The 24,379-nt window shown below is 45.5% G+C and overlaps 2 protein-coding genes across 3 annotated transcripts in view; both read right to left on the reverse strand.

Moving 5' to 3' along the window:
- Positions 1–2,865, reverse strand: part of SIK2 (salt inducible kinase 2) — a gene marked incomplete at its 5' end in the record, with an annotated part of 36,990 nt that extends 34,125 nt beyond the window's left edge. Inside the window, one exon of one of the 2 annotated variants that reach the window (XM_083878071.1) lies at positions 2,716–2,865. In XM_083878071.1, the coding sequence (XP_083734197.1) occupies positions 2,716–2,865 (150 nt within the window). Of the gene's footprint in view, positions 1–49; positions 147–2,715 lie in introns of those variants that run through there. The other variant, XM_083878072.1, reaches the window with a different exon arrangement.
- A 4,538-nt stretch (positions 2,866–7,403) lies between these two features.
- On the reverse strand, positions 7,404–18,061 carry LAYN (layilin). Its single transcript, XM_083878185.1, has 8 exons — positions 17,205–18,061; positions 16,482–16,505; positions 14,139–14,436; positions 11,002–11,159; positions 10,370–10,408; positions 9,771–9,854; positions 9,378–9,480; positions 7,404–8,190 (listed from the first exon to the last, which is right to left on the reverse strand). Exons 1-8 carry the CDS (start codon positions 17,269–17,271, stop codon positions 7,863–7,865), a joined length of 1,101 nt encoding a protein of 366 aa, XP_083734311.1. The 5' UTR covers positions 17,272–18,061; the 3' UTR covers positions 7,404–7,862.
- Between the last annotated feature and the right edge of the window lie 6,318 nt (positions 18,062–24,379).

Genomic DNA, 24,379 nt, shown 5'->3' on the forward strand with positions numbered 1-24,379 from the left:
TCCTTATTTCACACCTATCCCAAACCTTTCCCTCATTCCATCCCCACACCATTTCACTGGCAGCAAATCTCCTTCATCTTCTCCAACTTTTACTCTTCCAATTATTTCTGTTCTCTCCTCTCCTCCTCCTCCTGCCCAGGAAAAAAAAATCTCAGCTCATTTCCACGGCTCATTAGCAGGAGCTGCCCTGGGATCACAGGATTTCTGGGCAGCAGGATGAAGAACAGGGAGCGTGGCAGGAAAAAAGCGCCACGTGGCCTCCACTCAAATGGCACCAAAAATCCCAAACAAGCCAAGCAAAGGTCGGGTTCAGCCCCCCCTGGGTGGACTGGCAAGTAAAAAAGGGTCAAATCTTTATTAATCCCCTCGTTTTTCCCAACTTTCACGCTGCCCTTTGGTTGTTTAGAATGCTGGGGTTGCATTAATTCAAGTGATGGTTTCTGGTGTTGTCTGCACACACACCCCGTGTGCTTCTCCCGCTTCACATTTGTTTCCATCTCATTCCCACCTCTGCCAACAATTCATGGCAACAGTCCTGTCCTCTTCATAAAAAGGATGGATTGTACACAATCCATAAGTGCAGCATTCAAGGTAGTAAGAGCCCATCTTTTTTTTTTAATTTGGCTAGGCAGAATTGTTTTTTTTAAAAAATAGCAAATATTTTAAAGGTCAAAATTATATAAAACACAATTTCAAAATGCCCAAGTGCTAGAAAAGCCTAACAACAAACAGGTTCTGGATGTAAAGGGTTGAAATCAGGAGAAACTTGGGTAAGGAGTCCTTTTAAAACAGGTTTTTTGAGCAAGTCCCAGCAGCATCACAGCATCCTCCTGTAGCACAGACCTGAGGGTGCACCAGCACAGCCCTTCCAGGACCTAAAAACTGAATATTCTTCCACTGGAACTTAAGCAACAGTTCAGAACAAGGTTTAAATAAGAAAACCCTTCAGCGTGGAGTCATCAACAAGCAGGATTTCCACTCGGTGTGCTCGGGGACCCAACAATCAGGTGAGCTGCTCCAAACTGGAAGTGCTTATTCCAAAGAGTATTTGGCTGGAATTAATTTCCTCTGACATCACCAGAAGTGATCTTAACAGGGTTCCCCTTCCTCAAAGATTGTGTAAATGCTTCCAGCAAGCAACTCAGCAATTCAGTTCCAGAAAAACACTCTTGCATCTCTCACTGCAGAAGTCAGAGCTGACTCAAAAAATCAGACCTTGACAAAAATACCCCTCCAGCACAGGCAAATTTGCTGTAAAAATCCCATAGAAGGAAAAAAAAGCTGCAGGCTGGACAGAAAAGCTGGTTAAAAAAAATAATAAAATTCAAGACTAACAGAATTCAGCAATTCCTCAGGACACAGATGAAAGAATCATCCAGGATTTAGGGAGCTTTTAAGCTCCGTGTTTTCTGTAACCTTTGTCATTTCGAACAATGCTAAACAAACACCGGCTTTCTAAAACGACAATAAAACCGAAGATTAAAGTTTTCATCTCCATCACAAAGCCTGCCAAAAGAAAACGAGGGGCTGGAGAGCTGAATGACAACCGAGTGTCTTCAAGTGGAGCATTTGCAATTCTGGCACATGGCACCAAACTTGGAAAAAGGGAAAACGCTGGCACCGCTCGGCTCTTCAGCAAGAGCAAGGAAGGGCTCAGAAAACAGACTCGAGTTTATTATGAACTTGAGAAACGAGGCAAGAGGAGAAGTTTTCTTTCAGTCTCTGGGATGCAAAGCTCGTCCATCATCACAGCGCGGCCCTGCTAACTCTCCTCTGGGCTCCAGCTCTCAGGGCATTGCATTTTCCCCATCCTGAAAGGAAATTATTCCCCCACACAAGCCCAGGGCGGTGGATACCTGCAGGCCCTTCCAGGCTGCTCTCGGGACAGGGATTTTAATGACTTTTGTCAGGTTCAGAGCAGCGCAGGAACCTCTTCTTCAGCCAACAATGAGAGCGAGCAGAAGAGAGGCGTACAAAAAGCTCACCTCTAGGTGTAGCAACTAAAACTACCTAAAACAACACAAGAGGAAGCTGATCCTTCAGAGCCATTACTCTCATCAGATACCTCCTTTTTTTTTCTTTCATTTTTTTTTTAAAGTGAACACGACTGCATTTTTATTTTTTAACCCAGGCAGACTGACATTCATTTCTGTTTCAGGTACAGCACCAGGTACGAACAATAATCACCGGGTAATACACGGGGGCGGTTAAACAAAGAGGCTAAAAATGGTTGGATTTGGTGAACTTGCAGGATGCCGTGCTGGAGAATTCAGCACACACACACACACAAGTTCCTCTGCTGAAACACATCACCCAGGTCAGGAAACCCTAAATTATCCAGGGGGTTTGACACTTTGCTGGAGCTGCACCGGAGCATCCCCGGGGTGCCATCCTGGCAGCGCTGCCGCCACCCCGGGGGGGCCATCCTGGCACTGATGCCGCCCCCCTGGGGTGACATCCTCGGGGGGACACCCTGGGGGTGCCATCCTGCCGGGGACACCTCGGAGGCCTGGCAGGCGTTCCCGGGAGGACACGGGCAGGACGAGCACCGCCACCCCCCTCCTCCCCACCCGGGGCCGGGGCTGCCGCCGCTCCGCTGCCCGGCACAGCCGCGTCCCCTCGGGAGGTGCCGGAAGGGACAAAAAAAGCGGAGCCGGAGCCTCCGGCGGCAGCCCCGGCCCCGCTCGGCCCCGCCGCCCCCCGAGCCGTGCCCACCTCGCTGCGGGTGATGCGGTGCCGCGCCAGCTTCACCACGGCGAAGTTGCCCTTGCCCAGCGTGCCCTCGATGTCGTAGAAGCCGACTCGGACGGGCCCGAGCCCGCGGGGCAGCAGCGCCGGGGGCCGCCGGGGCTCGGCCATCACCATGCTGGGCTCGGGGGGCGGCGGCGGCGGCTCCGGCTCGGGCTCCGCGCGGCGCCCCCGGGGCCGCGCCGCCCCCTCCGCCACCGACCGGCGTCACCGCGCGCGTCACCGCGGGCGGGGCCTCGCCATGGCAACGGCGGCTGAGCGGCCCGCCCGGGATAGAGCCGGGAGGGGACAGGGGGGACACGGCCCGCCCCGGGATAGCGCCGGGAGGGGACAGGGGGGACACGGCCCGCCCCGGGATAGAGCTGTGAGGGGACAGGGGGGACACGGCCCGCCCCGGGATAGAGCGGGAGGGGACAGGGGGGACACGGCCCGCCCCGGGATAGCGCCATGTGGGGACACGGCCCGCCCCGGGATAGAGCTGTGAGGGGACAGGGGGGACACGGCCCGCCCGGGATAGAGCGGGAGAGGACACGGCCCGCCCGGGATAGAGCTGTGAGGGGACAGGGGGGACACGGCCCGCCCCGGGATAGAGCTGTGAGGGGACAGGGGGGACACGGCCCGCCCCGGGATAGAGCGGGAGAGGACACGGCCCGCCCGGGATAGAGCTGTGAGGGGACACGGCCCGCCCGGGATAGAGCCGTGAGGGGACAGGGGGGACACGGCCCGCCCCGGGATAGCGCCGGGAGGGGACAGGGGGGACACGGCCCGCCCCGGGATAGAGCGGGAGGGGACACGGCCCGCCCCGGGACCCCCGTGAGGGACACGGCGGGCACAGAGCGAGGACACGGCCCATGAGGGGACGGCGGGCACGGAGAGGGGAGACACGGCCCGCCCCGGGACTGCCCGTGAGGGGACAGCGGGCACAGAACGGGGACACACGGCCCGCCCCGCCGGGGGATAGGGCCGGCAACACCGGGGAACACGGCCGGCAACACTGAGGAACCGTGCCATCAGCCCCAGGGACACAGACACCAGCCCCGGGGGACAGCGACACCAGCCCCGGGGGACAGGCCACTAGTACCGGGGGACGGTGCCATCAGCCCCAGGGGACACCGACACCAGCCCCGGGGGACAGCGACACCAGCCCCGGGGGACACCGCGGCACCGCGCGGGGACAGGGTCAGCACCACCGGGGGACAGTGCCACCAACCCTGAGGGACACTGCCACTAGCCCCGGGGGACACCGACACCAGCCTCGGGGGACACCGTGGCACTGCGCGGGGATAGTGCCATCAGTTTTTGTCCAGCCCCCTGTGTCCATCCAACCCCAGGTGTCCGTCCAACCCCAGGTGTCCATCCAACCCCAGGTGTCCGTCCAGCCCAGGTGTCCATCCAACCCCAGCTGTCTGTCCAGCCCAGGTGTCCGTCCAGCCCAGGTGTCCATCCAACCACTGGTGTCCGTCCAGCCCAGGTGTCCATCCAACCCCAGCTGTCTGTCCAGCCCAGGTGTCCGTCCAGCCCAGGTGTCTGTCCAGCCCAGGTGTGTCCAGCCCTGAACCAGGGGCTCCACACACAGACCCCAGCATTCTGCACCTGGATCAGACCCCGCATGTCCCAAATGCAGTTTCCTGATGGAAATCCCCCCTCCCTGGCCCTGAGCTGCGTTTCCAATGGGCCAAGTTCCTCCAGATCACAACGAAGCCTTTTCTGTGCCTGTCAGCCTCCTCAAATCCTGCTCAGCACCCCACAATCCTGAGCAGCTCTGGGCCCCAGCCTTTCAGGAGGATGTGAATGTTTTAGGATACATCCAGAGAGGGTAACAGAGCAGGTGACAGGGAGCAGAGCTGTCCTGGGAAGGGCTGGATCCATCCAGCTCGGAGAAAAGGAGGATGGGGAACAACCTCGGGTTCTCTGCAGCTTCCTGAGGAGAGGGAGGTGCTGAGCTGCTCCAGGGACAGGACACACGGGGATGGCTCAAAGCTGTGTCAGGGCAGGTCCAGACTGGACATCACAAAGCATTTCTGTACCAAGAGGGTGGTCGAAGCTTCTCAGGGAGGTGGTCAGTGCCCCAAGCCTGGCAGTGTTTGAATAAAGCCCTTCAATAACTTCTGTGATGTCCTGCAGTGGCCAGGCGGATGGACAGGGGGATTCTTGCAGGTCCTTTCTCACTGAATTATTCTTCAGTTTTATTTCCTGCACATTTGGAAAGGCAGATTTGGAAGCTCTCTTGGGCCCTTTGATCTGAAATGGTCTGAGGACCATCAGAGCTGAGAATGTGTGAAAAAATTTAAAGCTCTTTCTGCTGAGTTTCCTTTTTTCCCACTGATTCTGCTTTAGGTGTGCACTTACATTTTAAAATTCCAGTTCATGCCTGTCCCTCCCTCTGCCCTACTCCATGTCAGGCTGGAGGATTGGTACCTGTCTGACATTTGGGGACCAGGAATCACCCCTGCAATCTCTGCTGAGTTCCCCTGACTAACCAAGGCCCATCCCAAAGCTGTGGAATCAGCAACAGCCACGGAACTTTTTGAACACACAAAGTGGACACAGCTGAAAACAGAGCCTGGGCACGAAAAAAAAAAAAAAAGAAAAAAAAAAAGAGTGGAAGAACACAAGGAACAAAGTTGTGTCGTTCTTTCCCTTTTTAGGCAGGTTTTACACGTAAAGCTGCCTCACCCTGGTGAAAAGTTACTTTTGTTCTGTGTCAAGCAGCGATGACTGTTCTGCAGAGGGAACTGAAGATCCCTGTGCAGGAATGAATGCTTGTCCTTCACTGCTGATGAGATCCCTCCAAGGAGTGACATTTTGGGATGACGCTGCTGCCTCGGGCTGCCATGGAGAAGAAGGGAGCTGTTGCTGCTCTATTTATCCCCTGCAGAAGTTCTGGCAGTGAGTAACTGATGGCTCGGGTTAGTCAGACATCCACCCTTTCAGTGATTGATGGGTACGTGAGAGAGCCTTCCAGAATCCTCTTTGAATAGCAAGTGGTGTCATCCCGAGCTGCCACTTGCCAAATTTCACTCCTCTTTCACCTTTTCTTCGCATCCAAACTCGGCGTGTGGAAAGTGACTTTTTCCCCCCCTACAGAGCGTTACCTAATACTCCTTCTCAGTCACGTCATTCTAAACGAAGTTTTTCAGCCTTAAAGCGTTTGCTTCCTGCCCACTTTCAAGCCTCAGCCCGGCGCAAAATGAATTATTAAATCAGATTTTTGTTGCCGGGAAGAGAAAAAAACCTCTGCAGAAAGCCCACCACAAAGCCGGAAAGTTCAGGTCGCAAAAACAAAAACAACAACCCACAAAAAAAAAAAAAAACAAAAAAAAAAAAAAAAAAAAAAAAACCACCCAAAAAAAAAAACACCAAAAAAAAAAACAAAAAAAACCAAAAAAACAAAAAAAAAAAAAAAAAAAAAAAAAAAAAACCAAAAAAAAACCAAAAAAAAAACCCACGGCTTAAAAACGGTGCGAGAGGAACTGCACCCACAAAAAAACATCTTTTGCGGGGCAGCTTTCGGCGGCCTTTGATGGGTTTTTGCTCAGCTCCGAGGAAAGGGATTGAACTCCTCCCAAAGGCCGGGGCTGAGCGGCTTTTGCAGGACGTGGAGCGAACATGCCCTCGTGTGGTCGCTGCTCCCGCACATCCTCCCGCAGCCGGGACAGCCCCAAAGGAGGGGGCAAACAGCGGGATTTATAAAATTCCCTCTCGTTAATAACTCCCGGCGCACTCAGATCGCTGCCCCAGTCCAACGGGTGGATCAAGGGGTCGGAGCACAAACCTGGCTGCCAAAATATGGCTTTACACACCTGAACTCCAGCACCTGACAAGCCTTCCTACTCATACTCCTGTTATTCAGTGCCTAAAAGCTGCTTAATAGCTGCCAAAAAGAAAAAAATAAATAAAGAGACCTAGAATACAAGATTAAAAGTGGACAGCCTTTTGCTTGATTTGCATTCATTACTGCATTGGAAACTCCAGATTTTGTGAGTGCCAGCCCTGACCACGCTCCTGTATCAGGAATTTGCTTTTCAGGAGAAATTCTTGCCCACTGGACGCTGTTTTCGAAACAATTGGAAGATTATTTAATTTTTAAAAGGGCTTTCTCCTTTCAGGGCTTTATTTGCGCCACGTCCTGGTGGAGGAGCAGCCACTGAGACACGGCAGAGCCAGAGCCACAGCACCTGGGACATTTAGGAAGGCAGAAACAGCTGTGAACTGCAATATTTCAGTGTTTGCAGCAGTCAGCAACAAATCAGAGATCTACAAACTTCTCCCTGCCTATTTTGGCAGAACAGATTGATGGCCATGTCTGCACTCAGTTCTGCTCTTGTTTCAGCCACATTTAAAACACCTTTTTGCCAAACTCTTCGTTTCTTCCTAGCTTATGAATTGATTTTTTTTTTCATTTTCCTATTTATTTATTTACATGCAATGAAGAACAGCCAACTTTTAGGCAACTAAAACACATTTTAGGTGCTTCATAGTCTTGTTCTGCTCTCCTGGAGCCAGAAAATCACCAGCAGAACAAAAGGTGTGAAATATTTGTGTTCCTGCCTGGCACTCTTTGGTTGCTTGGTCATTCCCCCTCCACTTCTGCTGTCCCTTCCAGCAGAAGGAGGGTGAGACTTGGAGGAGTAAAAATTGAGAAAATCCATGGGTTGAGATAAAGAAGTTTAATAGGCACAGTAAAAGTTGCACACACAGGCAAAGCCAACCAAGAGATTCATTCCCCAGTTCCCACTGCTCAGCATCTCCAGGAAAGCAGAGCTCCATCACACATTACAGGTAACTTTTAGCACCTTAAACGAGGGAGAGGGGTATAAATAAATAAGGATTTTGGATTGTCCTTCAGTCTCAAGGCATATCTTTGGTACAAAAAGGAATCCAGGGTATCAACAAGCCATTCCTGGGGGGAGGGGGCTTGGTGCAAAGCCAAATCTCTACATTCTTGTCAGTTTGGGTCTTTAAAAACCCCCATTCTTCCAGAAAACAGAAGAACAAGGGGACAATGCACAACCAGGACAAACATCACACATATCATTATTAAACAAGTGCAAGTCAACTCGTGTTGATATTCAAAATCTGAATTCCAGTGGGGTTTTTTGGGGTCCATTTCCTCAATATCCATAAATCTCATTGTCCACCCAGGTGGACTCCTTGCTCCTGCCCACACGGTCCCCGCAGAGCTCGTAGATGTCGTTGGTGACAAAGCCACTCTCTGTGCTGGCCAGTGTCCCCAGGCCACTGCTGGAGGTGTCCCTGGGGCTCTCCAGCCCCTCCCGGGCACGGAAGGAGGAATTCTTTGTGCCAGGCCTGGCCCCAGCCAGGTCAGCTTCAGATTGTTTGTTGATCACCCTGTAAATGTCCAGCTTGGGGCTGTCCCTCCTGGGCTGTGGCAGCCAGGCACTGTCACCCTTCTGGGCCACGTCCACCAGCTCCCGTCTCCTGAGGAGGGCAGGGAAAAAGGGGAAAGCATAAATTAAAAAGCATAAAATGCACAGAGGAAAACACAAACCAACAGCAGAACTCTGTCATTGTAGGACACGAAAGAAAGACGAGAGACTCCAAATATTTCAGAAGGCAAAGAGCACAGAAAAAAGGCTTTTATTGTCTAATTCTCACTGCCTTTTATAAGGTGTTCCCATCCAGACTGAACATGGTTGGGGAATAGGAACGACACCTCTCTGATCCCATTGGTTAAACCAGAGAAACAGCAAAACACCACCTGGAGAAAGATTGTTCTGAGAAAGGAGAGTTGTTTGCCAGGATTGTTTGGAGAAGAAACTTTCTTGAGAAATTTTTCCTTGGGAAAAAGTCAGCAGCTGCCAGCAGGCTGAAATCCCTCAGACCCAGAAATATCAAGCCCACAGAACTTGACAGTAATTTGGTGATGAGCCTTGAGCAAAGCTGGGCTCAGGACATTCCTAATCCCAGCCATTCCAGGCTGCACTCCTGGAAAATCCCATGGCAGCACCTGCTGAGGGACACTCCGGGCTGCCAGCTCAGGTGCTGGGCCAGCAAAACTCCTCCTGACACCCCCAAAATCCCAACCAGCAAAACTCCTCCTGACACCCCCAAAATCCCAACCAGCAGAACTCCTCCTGACACGCCCAAAATTCCCCCCCCCAGTGCACCTGTGCACACAGGGAAAAGCAAGGAGAGAACATTGGTAACCATTATTTGCTCCAAATTGCTCCCCTTTTATTCCCACTGCTGCATTTTTTTGCCTTTGAAGGGGAACTTCTGATAATTCAAAGCTTTAATAAGTACAAGGGTTAAAACATCAAGATCATAACCTTGGTGATATTATTTCCTGCCTGCCATGTCTGTAAATGGAAGAAAAGGATATAATGTGATAGAATGTTTATTTTGAATATAAGTAAATATAATTTACTAATACATATTATATTATGTTATATCTTGTGTTGTACTTATATAATACAATTTACCTAGGATATAGTGTTTATTTAGAATTTTATTTCACAATTCACTCAGGCTGGAGCATCAACACCACATTTTCAGCATTTCTCTGGCTGCAAACACTCCTGTCCAGAGCTTTTTTCAGGGTGGTGAAATGAGCTGTAAACAGGACAGGGTGTCACTGGTGATTTAGAACAATAAATGTCACTCACCTTTTCACAAGGAGGCAAAAGCAGGAGATGCCTGTGATGGCCAGGAGGAGCAGCAGCACAGGAATGATGGAGATCAGGATGTAGGCAAGGCTCTGAACAGGCTCTGGGGGTAAAAAACAATCAGGACCACCAGAAGAAATGGTGAGTTTTTCATAGTTAATCACAGATGTACAAACAAACCATGCACAGTTGAGTCACCCAAAAGTGATTTAATAAAAATGGCTTTTTCACACCCAAAATACTTTGGATTTTGAACATTTTTACCACCAGAGCAACCTCCTTCTTTTGTTCTGGGAAATACTTGTGGGAATATTTTTGTTTTCTGTTTTCTGCGTTCAGTCTTCCACATTTTGAGTCAAAGAGCTGCAATGAGATTTTGAGAGCACAGCTCACCTTTGGCTCCCACAGCTGTTCCATTGGCACCTTTCCTGCGGCGTTCCTCTGGGAATTCTGCCTGCCAGGCCTCTGTGGCCACAGCTGGAAAGAAACAGCTTCATTAATACTGCAGATGGGTTTTTTTAAAAAAAAATTCATAAAAATGTTCAGTAAATAATAATTTATATTTTATAATAACAATGTAATTTCATTTATATATAAAAGAAATAATTTATTTATTTTAAATAATAAAATACTATATATATAAATAATAATTAAAATTAAATTTTTTAAAAATAAAAATAATAAGTGAGGCTGAGAGCTGCAAAGAAGTGTGATGAGCACTGGGATTCTTGCACTTCAATCCCTGCAGCATCACCAAACTCAGCAGTAAGAATTTCCCTGCAGGATGAAGCATGGGACAGCCCAGGGGAGCTTCTTGCTCAGGATGTTTTTTGGGTGCCCTTGACAATGAATGTCAAAGTATTTCCACTAGAAGTGTTTGTTAAAAAAAAGTTATATTTAATTTTTTAAATGGTTTAAAATTTGTTTAAAAAAATTTAAAACAAAAAGGTAAAATTGTTTAAAAAAAATCCCAAAAAATGTGTCCGACTCACCTCTTCGGGAATTGTCTATTGGAGCTTTTGTTGGCCTCTCTGAAAGAAAAGAGAAATGCAGAATTTCCTCATGAGTGAAACACACGATTTCCAACCTGAGCACTGTCCTTCCAATGTGAGACCTCAACCCCTTCACAAACCCCCCCAGGGAATTTCTGTAAACCACAAACAGCTACAGATAGGACACACTGGGATAATTTTTTCCCTCATTTGTTGCACAAATTTAAAGCTTTGCCTGTTGCTGTCGGATGAAAGTCTCCAAATATTTTAGAAGGCAAAAGTGTAGAAAGCTCTTTATTGTCTGATTCTTTCTACTTTTTATAAGGTGCTCCCATCCAGACTGAACATGGTTGGGGAATAGGAACGACACCTCTCTGATCCCATGGGTTAAACCAGAGAAACAGCAAAACACCACCTGGAGAAAGACTGTTCTGAGAAAGGAGAGTTGTTTGCCAGGATTGTTTTGAGAAGAAGCTTTCTTGGGACAAAGTCAGCAGCCTCTAGCAGGCTGAAATCTCTCAGCCCCACATTTCCCTGTCCCACCAGCAAAGCTGAGGGAGGATTTTAGTTATCAGTCACCGCTCTCCTCATTCCTTCTCCTGGAAATATCTAAACATTTAAACCCCCCTTACCCAGGGCATATTTGCAGATGAAGTTGTTCTTCATGTTGCACCTGTCGTCGTTCCACTGGAACATGTAGGGGCCCCCCACGCCCGGGGGCGCCGAGGGCTGGTGGTACAGCACCACACACACCTCGCCCCCGCACGACGGCTCGTCCACGTACCAGTTCCTGGGGAAACACCAGAAAACACAGCTCAGGGCATTCCAGCAGCTGGGATGGGGAAAAGGCAGGGTTTAAAGGGGTTATGGCACCATCTCACACTTCCACTGGGAAAAATGGGAGTGATAAATGCAATTATTTGTTCTTTTAATTCAGATTTTTCGATAAGCAAAGGGCTGACTGAGCTCCTCACAATCAACCTGCCCTCCTTCCTGTCCCAGTCAGCATCACCAAAAGATCTCAGCTAGTACAATTTACAGATTTTTACAATTATTTTTAAACAAATATAATTTTACATATTTTAATATATAATCTATATAATAAATATAATCTATATAAATGATATACTAAATAGATGTATTTAATATATATTTAATTAAATTTATATTATTGATATATAGAGATAATATCATATATAAAAATAATATAACACAATAAACACACATATATATATTATAGATAGTCAATTAAATATATATTATAGATATCTAATTAAATATATATAATAGATACTTAATTTGATATACATTATATTTATATATAACTTATTTTTTAAAAAATAATTATTTCTGAAAGGTAGTGGCAATGTTAGGAATGAACATGGAGACCATGGAATAAACCAGAAATAAGGATTCAGTTCTGGTCCCTGGGTACATCTTTAAGCATTGTTGGTTTAGAATTCAGTATTTTCTTGTAGACAAGACTCCTTCTTGAACATTAAAACAGTTAAAAATGAGTATAAAAAATGCAATTGTGTAGAGAAAGTCCAAGTTCTCCTCCTCTTGCACAGAGGTTTCTCCACACAATTTCAGACCTGTGCAAAATCATAATTTTTCCTCTTTTGGTCTCAATGACTGCAAAATTTTGGCACCTATTTAATGGGGGAAAAAAAAAAAAAAAAAAAAGAAAGAAGAATCTGAAGCAGAACCTGATTTCCTCTGCCAGAAACGCACCCGCACAGTCTTGCAGATGATGTTTTTTTCTTGTTTTCTAAGAATAAACCTCCCCACAAGACACACCTGTGCCACTTCCCCAGGCAGTGCACAGGAAGGAGGCAGCACCAAAATGTCACTGTTAGTCAGAGGATATTTTATGTAACTCTGAAAACACCTCCAAAAATCTCCTGATTTTGCCAATTGCTTAATCCCCACTGATCCTGGAAGGAAAGAGCACTGAAATGTCACTGTTAGTCAGAGGATCATTTATGTAACTCAGAAAACACCTCTAAATATCTCCCGATTTTGCCAATTATTCAATCCCCAGATCCTGGAAGGAGCAAAGTCCTGCCTGCCAAGGATTTGCTGCCAGCTGATCCACAAGCACATCAATAATTCCAGATATTCACCATGGGAGAACACCCATTTCCAGCAGGGTTTTTTTTTTTTCCCAGCCATTCCAACACTTTATTCCTCCCTCACTTCCTTCCTCCCCTGGTGTTTTCCTTGGCTTTTATCACTCAGCACAAATAACTGTGTCTCACCAATGGCAGGCAGCAAAGCTGGGCCTGTTTCTTAGCAGCAGATTCTGCTTCCAGCTTCCCATTATCTACCCCCAATATCTGAACCATGGCAGAGAATTTAAATTGTCAAATAATACTACAACCACCTTTTATTTGTTGATTTCTGAGTGGCTGAAATGCCTTATGGGCTCCCAGAGCAAAAAAGGGTCACAATTCCAAGGTGTTGTTACATATATAAGGATGATGTAAGGTTGAAATAAGGATGAAAATTGGTGTCAATGTCGTTGCTTTTATAATTTAATTATGACAAATCCTGTGGTTCCTAAAGACAAAGAGGCAGAAATCTAAAAAGTGCTGTGAAGATTTTAGTTTTCCATGCCTGCAATAAATCCTGCAGCTCAGATATTTTGCGGTCTCACAGGAAAAAAAATGTTATTTCCTCAGGAAAGGAGTAACACTTTTCATTTTTAAGGACATTAGGTATAGACTTCAGGGGATCCATGGTGCAGGAATCTTCAGTTCATTTGTAGCTGTTTAATCAGAGATTTTTAAGGCCACACCACTTGTTCTTTCCTCTCTTTTTAGCCCCCCAAAAATGATCAATTTATCCTAAAGCAGATGCTGATATGGAGCAACAGCAGGAGGGTGATTTGTGCACCCGGATGGGATGAGGGAAGAATGAACACAGTTGGTTCCTACTAAACATTTCCTCTCCTCACAGTTCATTAAAATGCTGAACCAAGTCTGTCTGCTTGGGCCAAATGCTGGGGTTTATTTCCCTTGGTCTAAAGACTCAGATTCTTTTTAGGGAAAAAAGATGTCCTGGATATTATTATTATTATCATCATTACTACTACTAAAATAACTACTCTGTACTAATACATATTATTACAAGATTTAGAAATTAAAAGGCTGCTGCTATTTTTCTATGCTTTTCTCCTTTATTTTCTGTATATTTCCCATTTATATCTCCATAGTGGTCAAGAGAAGGAAATGGGTTTATCCTAAAGCAGACACTGATGAGGAGGAACACCAGGAGGGTGATTTGTGCACCCGGATGGGATGAAGGAAGAATGAACACAGTTGGTTCCTCTCCTCAAAATTCATTAAAATGCTGAACCAAGTCGGTCTGCTTGGGCCAAATTCTGGGTTTTATTTCCCTTGGTCTAAAGGCTCAGATACTGTTTAGGGGAAAAAGACATCCTGGATATTATTATTATTAATAATAAAACCAACAATAAATATATATAAATATAAAAATAATATTAAATAAATAATAATAATAAATACTATAAACAACAACAATAAAGTATTATTGTTGTTGTTATTATTACTACTACTACAATAACTACTCAGTGTTATCCTGTATTAATACAAGAGAAGCAAATGGATTTAGCCTAAAGCAGACGCTGATATGGAGCAACAACAGGAGGGTGATTTGTGCACCTGGATGGGATGAGACAAATGACAACTGGCCAAATCCCTTCATTCCCAAAGGCACCGCAGGCCCCACAGTGCCAGGCACCCACCGGAATTTGGCTGAGCTCCCGTCTGACCAGGAGTAGAAGCTGTGACACTCGGTGCTGTTGTCCTCCTCCTCCTTCCTCCTCCTGAGCCCGATCCAGAAGTCCCCGTCAGAGGGCAGGAGGCTCCTGATGAAGGACTCGATCAGTCTCTGCTCTGCGGGGCTCTCGATGCTGACCAGATGTCCCCCGTCAGCCCTGCAGGCCAGGTGAGCCTCCTCATAGCTGGTCCTGCGCGAGGCGTCGTGGAAATACACGATCTTATAGCAGGGTTTCTGTGTGCCCCGCCTGCAAACCGTCTGCCCTGCGGGGAGGGAGACACAACTCAGTGCTGTTTGACACCACAATGACACAGATTTTGAGACTGAAAGATCTCAAAAGAGTTTGAGGAAAGATTTTGAGGCTGAAAATGACTCCTTTATTTCTGGGATGTGTCTCCCTTTTATCCCATTTCACACAGACCAATTGGATTGGTGACACAAAGACAAACCTCTTCACTCCCATTGGTCAGAGCAGAGGGACAGCAAGGAGAAGTCCCTCCTGGGGAAAGGAATGAATAACAAAGGTACAGCTACAAAAACATTTCTCCTGTTTACAGAAAATTCCCTGGGAAAAGAATTTCAGAAAACCAAAACACCTCAGGCACAGAACCAGGGCTACAAAAACTCTCACAGGAACGGTGCTAAACACCAACAAAATTAAGGTTAAAACAGCAATTTGGGTGAATTTTGTGCTGTTCATATGGAAAACACAACACGGGTAAAAGTCTCTTGTGTTACTGGGCTGGCAAATGGCATCTCCAAATTCTTATTGCTGCATCTCACAATTTAGGTTGATCCTTTTGTGTCCTGCTCTTTTCACCTCCCTCACAGTATTTTTGGGATTTGCAGATCCTGGGAGTTCCTCCCAAAGAACCCTATGCCAGCTGATACACACAACCTTTTAAAAAGCAAATTTCCCTTACAAGGGTTCAAAGAGGCTTTTAAAATTACGATTATTTTTACAGAGTTAAATGGTCAAAATCAGAGATTTCCTCACACGAGCAGAGAGCAAGAATTTCTCTTTTGGGGTGTACACAATAGTTTAATGGATATTTCAGTGCCACAGTGTGGGCCTGATATTTCTGGGTCTGAGGGATTTCAGCCTGCTGGCACCTGCTGACTTTGTCCCAAGGAAAAATTTCCCAAGAAAGCTCCTTCTCCAAACAATCCTGGCACACAACTCTCCTTTCTCAGAACAATTTTTCTCCAGGTGGTGTTTTGCTGTTTCTCTGGTTTAACCCATGGGATCAGAGAGGTGTCATTCCTATTCCCCAACCATGTTCAGTCTGGATGGGAACACCTTATAAAAGGCAGTGAGAATTAGACAATAAAGCCTTTTTTCTGTGCTCTTTGCCTGCTGAAATATTTAGAGTCTTTCATCTTTCTTTTGTGTCCTACAGCGACACCACAGAATCCCAGAATATTTGGGGCTGGAAAGGTCTTTAAAACCATCTCATTCCATCCCTTGCCATGGGGACACCTCCCACTGTCCCAGGCTGCTCCAAGCCCAGTCCAGCCTGGCCCTGGACACTTCCAGGGATGGGACATCCACACTTTCTCAAGGCCTCACCACCCTCACAGGGAAGAATCCCTTCCTTACATCCAACCTCCTTCCTTTTCCAGTGCCCATCCTGATTATCACGAGGTGAGTTCCCACAGCCCCATTTCCAGCTCTGCTCTGAGCTCTGCAATGTCTCTGCCTGCCCAGGGAATAAACAATGTCTGTTTTCAGGCTCTCACCAGCCAAGGGCTGTTCTCCTGCAGGAGCAGCAGGGCTGATTTTGGTTCTGAGAGAAGATCAAAGTGAAAAGACACATCATCCAAAATTATGCACTTATGTGTTTTGGTTTTTTGGTGGTTTTTTTTAGTTTTTTTTTTCAGCAGAGCAGTCCCAATATTTAGACTATGCAAACAAACAGTTTTGTTTTGCTCAGTAAATATTTCTTTTGCAGGCACAATCTGCTAACCTACATGTTGTTTTACAGAAGGAAAACATTCAGCAACACTGGTGGTGTGCCTGGAACAAATGGGATAATGCAAGGCCAGGTCATTATAAACCCTGCCATAAATATTTACTGGCTTTGCTTTATCCTTTTACACTCCACTGCAGGAGTGGGACTTTAAACACCTTCCACTCTGGAATTTTTCAGCAGTTAAATATCCAGACATGGAGTTTGCTAATATTTTACGCAGGGATTACAATAGGAGCAGGATTTTTACTACAACAGCACTATTAAAAATACATTTCTACATAGAAATGTTTCCCTTGGGAATTCGACCCTCAGAGATAAATTCAAAGCCCCCTTACCTCTTCTGAGGGAAATGTCCACTGCTGTTGGGGGAGGCAAAAGGAAAACACAGACAGCAGAGTTTCATTAAAAACCTGCAACTCCCTAGAAAACAATCACCAAACTGCACCCAGGCTCTTTGCTGATAAATAACACATTTTTCCTCGTTAAAAAAAAAAAAAAAAAAAAAAAAAAAAAAAAAAAAAAAAAAAAGGAAGAAAGTCTCTGCCTTCTCAGCCAAACTTGCCATTACTTTCAGCTAAAGGAGAAACTGACTGGAGCGGATTCCTGGCTGGAGTTCGGCTCCCGAGCTCAGTTTAGAACACTGAACATGCAGCTCTGAGCCAGGCTGAAAGGGCTCCCTGTATTCCTTATCCCGAATGTACTCCCGTTATCTCCTCCCCGGGATCTGCCCGCTGACTGCAGCCAGCTCCGCAGGGCAGGGCGGGGAAAACAGCTGGAAAACCTGGCAAAGACCCCCAGGACCAGCAGCCCCAACCCCCAGGACCAGCAGCCCCGACCCCCAGGATCACCAGCCCCAACCCCCAGGACCACCAGCCCCAACCCCCAGGACCACCAGCCTCGACCCCCCCGCATCACTGCAGAACGCCCCCGCCCATGTCGCGACAGGCAGCGACACCCCGACCCTGCCGGCACAGAGGGGAGGGTGGGGATGTCTCCGGGACAGGGAGGGTCCCCAGATAATCTCACAGCGATCCCGAGCCATCCCCAGCCCCGCTTACCGCTGAGCAGGCGCGCCCCCGCCGCGCAGCCCAACGCGGCCGCGCACAGCGCCGCTGCCGCCAGCATCGCCCGGGCCGGCTCCTCCTTCCTTCCTTCCCTCCTTCTTCCCTTCCTTCCCTGCTCCTTTCTCCTCCTCCTCCTCAGCCCCGGCCCGGCGGCGCTGCGCGCTCTGCTCCGGCCGCTGCTCCCCGGCCCGCGCTCCGAACCCCCATCCCCTGCCCGCGTCCCCTCCGCTCCCTTTATATCCCCATCCCCTCCCCGCCCGCCCCGGGAGCCGCCCACGGGCGGACCCACCCCCGGAGGATTTATTTATTTATTTATTTATTTATTTATTTATTTATTTATTTTTAAGGTTCTTCCTTGGCTTTCCCACATCTGGATTTGCCTTTTGTGAAGCAGCGGGATGAGCTTTTATTATTTCCTGCCGGTCAAGCCAACCACCGATTTATTTTACCCATCCCAAGGCCAGTTTTCTAAATCTAAACGTTCTGATTTGGAAGGCATCACCGCGAGCATCACCAAACCCGACTTTAAGTGGAAAAAAAAAAACCAACCAAAACCACAAAAACCCCTACAAAAAAATCAAAACAAACAAACAAACACAAAAAACCCCCCCCCCAAAAAAACAAAAGAAAAATAAACCCCCAAAAAAAAAAAAAAAAGAAAAAAAAAAAAAGAAAAAAAAAAACCACACACACACACACACACACAAAAAAAAAAAAAAAAAAAAAAAAAAAAAAAAAAAAAAAAAAAAAAAAATCCGGGGTTTGACTCCAAAATCTGGGCGTTTTTAGCGCACGATGATAAAATCCCTGCGGGAAGAGCCTGGGGAGGGAATTGGAGCCGGGGAATTGTGTCTGGCCCAGGGCTAAGGCCGAGCCTTTCCTGGTCCCCCGCACCTGTTTCCTGCAGCTCCGGCTCCGGGGGATTCTCCCAGGTCTCAGAGCAGCCAAGTGAATCTGCCCAGGCGGAAAATAACCTTTAAAACAGGAGATCGATGGTTTTAGAGGGGATTTAAAACCTCGAGCCGCTCTTGGGGGGTCAGTGGAGAAGATGTTTGTGAAATTGATATTTTAAGGGATGGGAAATCCTCTGAAATGGCCTGGAAAGAGCCCGGCTGCAGGTCAGCAGAGCCAGGGATTGCAGAGGGAAGAGCTGCAAAGCTGCTGCCCCTGAGCGTGTGTCGTGTCTGTGAAACAGGAACAGGCTCTGCTGTTTCCTGCCTTTTTCAGAAAAATAAAAATACGTCTACAACCACGCTGCTCCCTGCCTTTCTGAATCCCAGCCAGAATTAAAGCAGGATTAAAAAATGCTGAAGCTTCCATTTCCTTCTCTTGACCACTACCGAGAAATAAATGGGAAATACACAGAAAATAAAGGAGAAAAGAATAGAAAAATAACAGCAGCCTTTTAATTCCTAAATCTTGTAACAATATATATTAGTACAGGATAAAACTGAGTAGTTATTTTAGTAGTAGTAGTAGTAATAATAATAATACCACAATAACAAGATGATGATAATAATAATAATAATAATTATTATTATTATTATTATTATATCCAGGACATCTTTTTCCCCCTAAACAGAATCTGAGCATTTAGACAAGGGAAATAAACCCAGCATTTGGCCCAAGCAAACAGACTTGGTTCAGCATTTTAATGAACTTTGAGGAGAGGAAGTTCTTAATAGGAACCAACTTAAAAGCTTAAATAAAGAGGAAGGAAAAAAGAAGGCTTTTGTGTCCAAACTGAAGACGTCATTCCTGAAAGTACCTTTTGAAATCTTGTTTTCCAGGTTATTTCTCCCATCACTGCACTTATCAGCTCTGATATTTCAGTGCTACTCCAGTGCTGTACGAATTGAGGAATTAAATTGTATTAATTCAGATATGTGGTTCTTAAATCTTCAACTCATTTATCTCTGCTTTGTGTCCTGGGAATTGCAGCAGAAGGAAAGAAAAGCTTTAATAGAATCCAGACCTCTTATTCCTGGATTTTATTCTCCTGACAAACATCCGGCCAGGCCGGACCAAACCTTTATAGATCAGTAAATCTCCAGTTCTCTGCTGATAATAATCAAAATCCCCAAGTGGAAATCTTCCTTCATTGCTCAAATCCAGTTTCTGAGAGCTTTTTAGGGGGCAGAGCAGGTTTGATAACTTGGTTATGAGCTGAGTGTTTGTGCTTCAGTGGATAAAACCTTGGCGACAGCAATGGAAAAAAATTTTAAAAATTAAAAAAACAATGACCTTTCATATTAAAGTGAGAAATTTAGACTCACTGCCTCATTTCTTGGGGTTTTGAGATAGAAAATTGTCCTTAAGGACCTTTTTTAGCTCAATTAAACTTCATTTTCCCCCTGTGCCTGGCCTGGAATTTCAGAGTTCCTCACCCTGCAGGACCCTCTTTGCTTAAGGAATTTGTTGGATAAACCCACATTTAGTTCCCAGATTTATACAATTTCCAGGGTTTGCTCCTTCTGAATTGTTCCTGTCTGAATCAAATCTGAAATCTGGATTTGAACACTAGCTGACAATAACCTGAACATTATTCTTATTCTATCCACCGCAGTAATTTGAATTTTCTTAGACTAATGGGGTGCTTTTAGGATATCCTATATTTGTGTAAAGCCATTTACTCCTTGAAATGAATCTTTATGGCTGCCTGCTGCCCAAAGCTGCAAATCCTGGCTTCCATCCCTGCTTGGAAAACGTCTCCAAACCCATCAAATCCAACCTTCCACCGAATTAAAAAAAAAATAAAAAATTTAAAAAATAAAAAGAATGAGAGCCTCAGCGAAGTGTTGCTGCCAGAATTCGGAGCAGACTAATGGATGGCAATGGATGAGTTCCATTTGGGATTATTGATTCCTTTTGGGATTATTGATGGGCAGAGGGGCATTGCTGACTTGCAGGAAAGGCTTGCAGAGCTCAGCACCTCCTGCAGATTCCCCTGCCAGGCCTGGCTCCCAAACCCGCCTTCCCACTGGAAACGGGGAGTGCTTCACTAAAATTAGAAAAAAAAAAATAAATTGCAGAGTCAGGCAGAAAATGCAGTTTCTGTGTTGGATGCTTTGCCTGGGAATGCTTTATCTGGTGGTGGTGGGGCACAATAATTAACCAGGTCACTAATTGGGGCTCCAGCAGAAGTTCCATCGTCTTTCACTCCACGTGTTGCTCCACATCAGTGTCTGCTTTAGGATAAACCCATTTCCTTCTCTTGACCACTATGGAGATATAAATGGGAAATAGACAGAAAATAAAGGAGAAAAGCATAGAAAAACAGCAGCAGCCTTTTAATTTCTATGTATTTTAATTTCTATATCTATATCCTGTTAATACAGGATAACACTGAGTAGTTATTTTAGTAGTAGTAATAATAGTAGTAGTAACAACAAGAGCAACAATAATAATAATAATAATAGTATCCAGGACATCTTTTCCCCCTAAACAGAATCTGAGTTTTTAGACCAAGGGAAATAAAACCCAGCATTTGGCCCGAGCAGACAGACTTGGTTCAGCATTTTTATGAACTTTGATGAGAGCAAGTGTTTAATAGGAACCAACTGCGTTCATTCTGTGCTCATCCCATCCGGGTGCACAAATCACCCTCCTGGTGCTGCTCCATACCAGTGTCTGCTTTAGGATAAACCCATTTCCTTCTCTTGATCACTATGGAGATATAAATGGGAAATATACAGAAAATAAAGGAGAAAAGCATAGAAAAAACAGCAGCAGCCTTTTAATTTCTGTATCTTGTAATAATATGTATTAGTACAGGATAACACTGAGTAGTTATTTTAGTAGTACTAACAATAACAATAACAATAGTAATATCCAGGCTATTTTCACTCCAGTCCAGCTTCTCTAAGGATGAGAAAGAGCTGCCACCACAACCACAGGCCTCAATTTCATTTATTCAACAAGAATAAATGGAGGGAAATGTGAGAATAGAGGCCTCAGTAAGGCTGAGACAGAATGGGAGTCAAACCCTGCAAATCTGGAGAAGAAAAACTCAAAAATTAATTTTATCCTCATATTTTTTAGCGGGAATGAGCTGTAAATGAGGTGGCTCAGCAGGAGAATTGGCAGGGCAGGAACACAGCACTTGTTTTATTTCACTGTCCTGCTGATTGATGCTTCTGTCTTGTGTCCTGAGAACTCCAGTGGGTCTGATTCCTGCTCCCAAATTCCTGATCCTGGTATTCCAGACCTTTTTACCTGGCTGTGTGGTTAGTGATTGTTGCTTTGGGCAATCAGCTAACTACACTGCCTGGCAACCAGGCTGATGGCACAGCCTTTTCTTTCAAAAAGAGGAAAGTCCTGGCATTATTCATTATTTTCTCCAATTCAAATTCTTAGTGGAGCTAATTGGTCAGAGAAAAAAAACAACAAAAGAATTTATACTTCCAGTGAGCTTAATCATTGCTCAAAACTCCCTTTGCTTACCTTGCTTAATAAAACATGAAAAACAAATGAGAATTATTGATATCTGGCAGATAAACTGAAGGATGCAACCTAAAAAAAAAATCATACTCCAGGCTTTGTGTATTAAAAATTAAATCTACATTAAATTAATCATTTCAATAACAGACAGGATTCCTGGCCCAGGAAAATTCCTGAGGATTTTAGCACCAGTTTCAAGAAATCCAAGATTTCACTTCACGTTACCAACAGGCACCACACGCTGCTGTGGGCAGGTAAAACCCAAATAAATCCCATTATTGATGATTTTGCAGTGGGAATAAGGAAGTTCCCAGGCTGAGGATGGAGCAGGGAATTCTGTGCCCTGTTTTGATGGCAGTGAAGTTAGTGATTGTGGAGTTATGGATACAATCAGCTAATTACACTGCCTGCAAACCAAGGACTCCTCCCGGAGTCGTGGAACTCAAACCTGGAAGGAAAGAAAGAACTTCCAATAATTATATTCATATTCTCCATCTGCTCAAGTGCCCTTAAAATAATAAGAAATGCTCTTAAAATAATGAGGCAATAATGAGGCAATCATATCACCCTTATTCTGCTAAATGCTAAATATTTAAATTTGTATTTATAGTTGTATTTCTATTTCTATTATATTCATATTCACATTCACACTCATATTCACATTCACATTCATATTCATATTATTTTCATTTTTATTTTATATTTATAAATGTATACTTGTAAATTTATTTCCATTAATATTTATATTCATATGCATGTACTTTTAATATATTTCTATGTAATATTTCTCTATATATTTAGATATTTACACCACATTTGAGGAGTTCTTACTAACACAAACTGCAGTGAACACAGCACAAAAGTCACTTCAAGAGTGCAAATGCAAAGCAATTAAACACTAACATAGAAATTATTATGCAGCACCACAAAGGGAAGGGGAGAGAAGGAAAATCCTTGGGGTCCTTGTTGTATCCAGAGGTGGGAGTGCAGATCCAGCTGCAAATTTGGGTCAAAACAAAATATTCCTTGGGAATATCATCGTGTCTGGTTTGCAGCACCTCGGGTTCCTGCTGATCCCTCCTGTCCCTGTGCCCTGGATTTTGTGCCATTCCCACGGGGAGTTTTCCACAATAAAGTACAGTAGGAATGGTGGAATTTCAGCATTTCCCTGAATTTCAGAAAGCTTTCAATTCTTTTTTTCCCTCCCCTAAATAAAAAAAATCCATGAGCACAGACCGTGCTGTCAGTCAGGTGTCAGAACACTCCAATTTTTACCCTCATTTGAGGCAGCTATAAAAACCAACTTACAGATCCGTTCTGAATGTGTGGCAGGAGTTCTCATCAATTATGTCTCGTGTCTGATGGATGTGCAGGCAATTAATAACCTGATAAAGCTGGTTTAGATAGATTATCAAGCTGAAAGAGGAATGGGACACAATCTGTGAGCATGCAAGGAGAAGTTTTTCTGCAAATGAAACTATTTTAAAGAATTGAATTTAATTTAAACTCCTTAAAGAATTCAGGACTTACCCTCAAGCAGCTCACCTTGGAATAATCCTGATAAAGACAGATTTTGGATAAAAAAGGATTTCATGGGAAGGGGAAAAAATAGGTGAATTCTTCTCTCTTCCTGTCCGTGGAGCTTTTCCCTGGCAGAATTCATCTGGGGATGCTCTTCCAACTTTTCCATCTTTTCCATCGTTTCCATCTTTCCCATCTTTCCATCTTTCCCATCTTTTCCATCTTTTCATTTTTTCAATCTTTTCCATCGTTTCCATCTTTCCCATCTTTCCCATCTTTTCCATCTTTTCCACCTTTCCCACCTTTTCCACCTTTCTCATCTTTTCATCTTTCCCACCTTTTCCATCTTTCCCATCTTTCCATCTTTCCCATCTTTCCCATCTTTTCCACCTTTTCATCTTTCCCACCTTTTCCATCTTCTCAATCTTTTCCACCTTTTCATATTTCCATCTTTCCCCTCTTTCCCACCTTTCCCCGTGGGGCTCCCGGCTCGGAGTGTCCGTGGGTCAGCCCGTGGCCGGAGCTTTGTGTACTGGTTGTCACCATGGTCACCCTGCCAGGGGGACTTGGGGACACTCAGGTGGCCCTGGGAGTTTTGTGTTGCAGGGAGAGGTTTCCATGGGCAAGAAGTCAACGCGGGGAACACGCCCCGAGTTTGGAATTTCCACCCAAACGGCTCCAGGGGAGGGTGGGGTGGCACTGGTGGCAGTCCTGGTGTCCCTGGGGCTCCAGGCTGGTTTAATTCCCACCAGGAATGGCCCAAAGGCAGAGAAACAGCTCAGAGGGATGAGTGTCCTGTGCTGTGCCAGCTCATCCTCACCTCCCTCACCTCTGCCCCTGGTTTTTGGGGCTCTGCCCAGGAATTTCTCACTGCTTGTCCTTGATTTTCAGCTCAGAAAATCATGGCACACTCTTGGATTTCGAGTCCAAGATTGCCCTGCCGTGCCCTGGACTCCAACAGCACACAAACAGAGCAAGAAAACCCAGAAAATTTGAAGAGTTATGGCAACAGCTCTTAGACTCCATAAAATAAACCCGAGGTGGCTTTGCAGTCTTTGTTGTTTAATTTTAGAACATCCCAGATCAACACCACTGAGGATTTTTTAGGTTTATTTTATTACTTAAATCACAAAATCTTAAATTAAATTCTAGCAATATGGAGTACTCAAACCTTTAAATTTTTTGATCAGAATCAGCTTCTGGTTCAT

The sequence above is a fragment of the Zosterops lateralis genome (assembly GCF_965231275.1).
Source record: "Zosterops lateralis genome assembly, chromosome: 25".
NCBI lineage: Eukaryota > Metazoa > Chordata > Aves > Passeriformes > Zosteropidae > Zosterops > Zosterops lateralis.